At 41.4% G+C, this 2,476-nt stretch overlaps 1 protein-coding gene across 1 annotated transcript; it reads right to left on the bottom strand.

Moving 5' to 3' along the window:
• Window positions 1–820: 820 nt before the first annotated feature.
• Window positions 821–1,774, bottom strand: LOC134601616 (uncharacterized). Its single transcript, XM_063446135.1, has one exon. The coding sequence runs from the start codon at window positions 1,772–1,774 to the stop codon at window positions 821–823; it is 954 nt and encodes a 317-aa protein (XP_063302205.1).
• Between the last annotated feature and the right edge of the window lie 702 nt (window positions 1,775–2,476).

The raw sequence follows: 2,476 nt of genomic DNA, 5'->3' as shown, positions 1-2,476 counted from the left end.
TCACTCAAAATGCTTCTATATGTAGTTTGTTTGCATAATTAAATCCATAATCATAATTGTACATTGTCTGTATATACTGCTATTTAAATTCCATTGTATTTTGAGCTTATCTTAAGTATATTGTGTTTAGGGTGTTTATTGTACTTTGTGCTTATACTGTTCTTATGTGTTACATATTTTCCTTATTTACATTATGTTAAATGATAAATATCCACCTGTTTTTTGTACCAATTGCTAAAAAAAAAAAAAGCACTATTATGGTCTTTTGTTTATTCCAGGTGATAGGAGACGGTTTCAGCTGGATTTGCACACAGTCATGGAGGATATGCGGGCAGCAGAGGAAAGGCAGCAGGAAAGGATGGAGAACCTTTCTGAGCGGCGCTTTCAGGCACTGCGTCAAGATGCCCAGGAAGCGAGGCGCCAGGAGGCAGAAATCGCCCGGCAGCAGATGGAGCAGTTGGCTAACTTCAACCAGGCCTTCCTTGGTGTCCTTGGGCAGCTTGTTCAAGTGCTGGGAGGCAGTCGTGATCCCAGGTCACCGCCCAGGCAGTAGTTCGTTTCCACTAGCACATGACCTGTACACTTCTTTATTTTATTTTTTTGATAATTACATTTATTTTTGCTTTTTGTAAATAATGTTTATTTGTAAATATATTTTTTTACTCTGTACTTGTGAGTATATTTTGAAAGATCATTTTTTTATTAGAATAAAAAACAGGAGAGACTTTTTGTGTGTGTCTGATTAAATTTAAAACTTTATTAAAAATTTCTAAAATGTAATAAAACTGTAATAAAACGTTAATAAAACCAGGGTAAGAAATTAAAGGTTGAGGTGCCGCATGAGAGCCTGACGTATTTCACTGCACTCTTCTTCGCTATCCAGTGTAATTACCCGTCCTGGCTCTTCTGCAGACGTATTCCAATCCTGGTGGAAGTCTTCTCCATGTCTTTCACAAAGATTGTGAAGAGCACAGCAAGTAAGCACCATGGATTTGACAAGTGCAATGTCACTGTCATTCCTCTTCATAAGACAACGCCACCTACCCTTAAGTCTTCCGAATGCATTTTCAACTACTACACGAGCCCTGGATGTTTTCTTGTTGTAGGTTTGTTGTTCTAGTGTCAGGCGGCCATTGTCAGGAAATGGTTTCAGGAGCCAATTTTGTAAAGGGTAGGCAGAGTCCCCGAGCACATAATAGCCAACATTCACCCCCCCAATGTTCTTAGTGCAAACAGGATACAGGCCTCCCTGGCCAACCCAATCCCAAAATGTGGACAGTCGTAGAACCCGAGCATCGTGCAAGCTCCCAGGCTTTCCTACGTTCACACTCCAGAATAGTCCTTTTCCATCCACTACTCCTTGGAGGATGATGGAATGCCACCCTTTTCTGTTGAAGTAGTCAGTGTGGTATTCTTGTGGTGCTATTATTGGTATGTGTGACCCATCAATAGCACCAACACACTGTGGAAGGCCCCACCTGTTCTCAAAGTAGTCAGCCATGTCTTTAAGCTTTTGCCAGTCCGGAAAATGAATAATTTCAGGAGCTAGCAATGTGCATACAGCTTTACAAAAGTCCTGCACACACCGGCACACTGATGATTTACTGACACCAAAAAGATGACCTATACTTCTGTATTCACTGTTGGTAGCCAGCTTCCACAGTGCAATGGCAACTCTTTTCCTCACAGGCACACAAGCTCTGAAGTTGGTGGTTTGCTTCTCCATCGCTGGACCTAGCTTTGCACAAAGGTATAAAAATGTTTCCTCCGACATTCTGAAATTGTGCACCCACTGTGTGTGTGTGAATCCAGGGACGGTCACATCCCACCACTCATTGGCGCGGCGGAGAGCCCAAATGACTGGTCGGCGGCGCTGTTTTGACAAAAGGAGAAGCGTCTAAAAAAATAAACAAACAAAAAAGGACAGATGTTACTATATCACTATTAATAGCATCATGTATAAAAGCGATCAACAAAAATAACATAAGGAGTATTTATGTATAAGGTGTAATTCTTGATTTTTACAAATGTGTGCAACATGATGTTGTTAAATACATAATGTATTTCCTTCCCATCTTGTATTCGATTTTTAACATATTCAGTATTATTTTTAATTTTTAATACGTGTAGAACTACATGACAAATGGCATAAAGTTGCTTACCCTATAGCGCTGCCGTCTTTGTCTTTGCCGCACAAAGGTGTACTTCTCCTCCCGGCTCAAGACCCAAGCCATAAGTTTTCTTCTCTTTTCTGCTGTGTTTCTCTTCGCCGCTCGCAACCTTCTCTCATAAAGTGCGGCATGTACTTTGATTTCAAAGAACCAAAAGCCAAATAGAGCAAAGACGAGCTGCTGGATGACCTCCATTATTGTTATTTGTAGCGTCACGTATGTTGTCGACCAAGTGTGTCGTCACACGCATTTGGCGTAAACCACGCAAGCCTCCAGGCGTTCCAACTTGCAGTGGAAACGCTCGC

The sequence above is a fragment of the Pelobates fuscus genome, chromosome 3, assembly GCF_036172605.1.
Source record: "Pelobates fuscus isolate aPelFus1 chromosome 3, aPelFus1.pri, whole genome shotgun sequence".
NCBI lineage: Eukaryota > Metazoa > Chordata > Amphibia > Anura > Pelobatidae > Pelobates > Pelobates fuscus.
The sequence above is the reverse complement of the archived record's forward strand: the minus strand, read 5'-3'. Positions and strand labels throughout refer to the sequence as shown.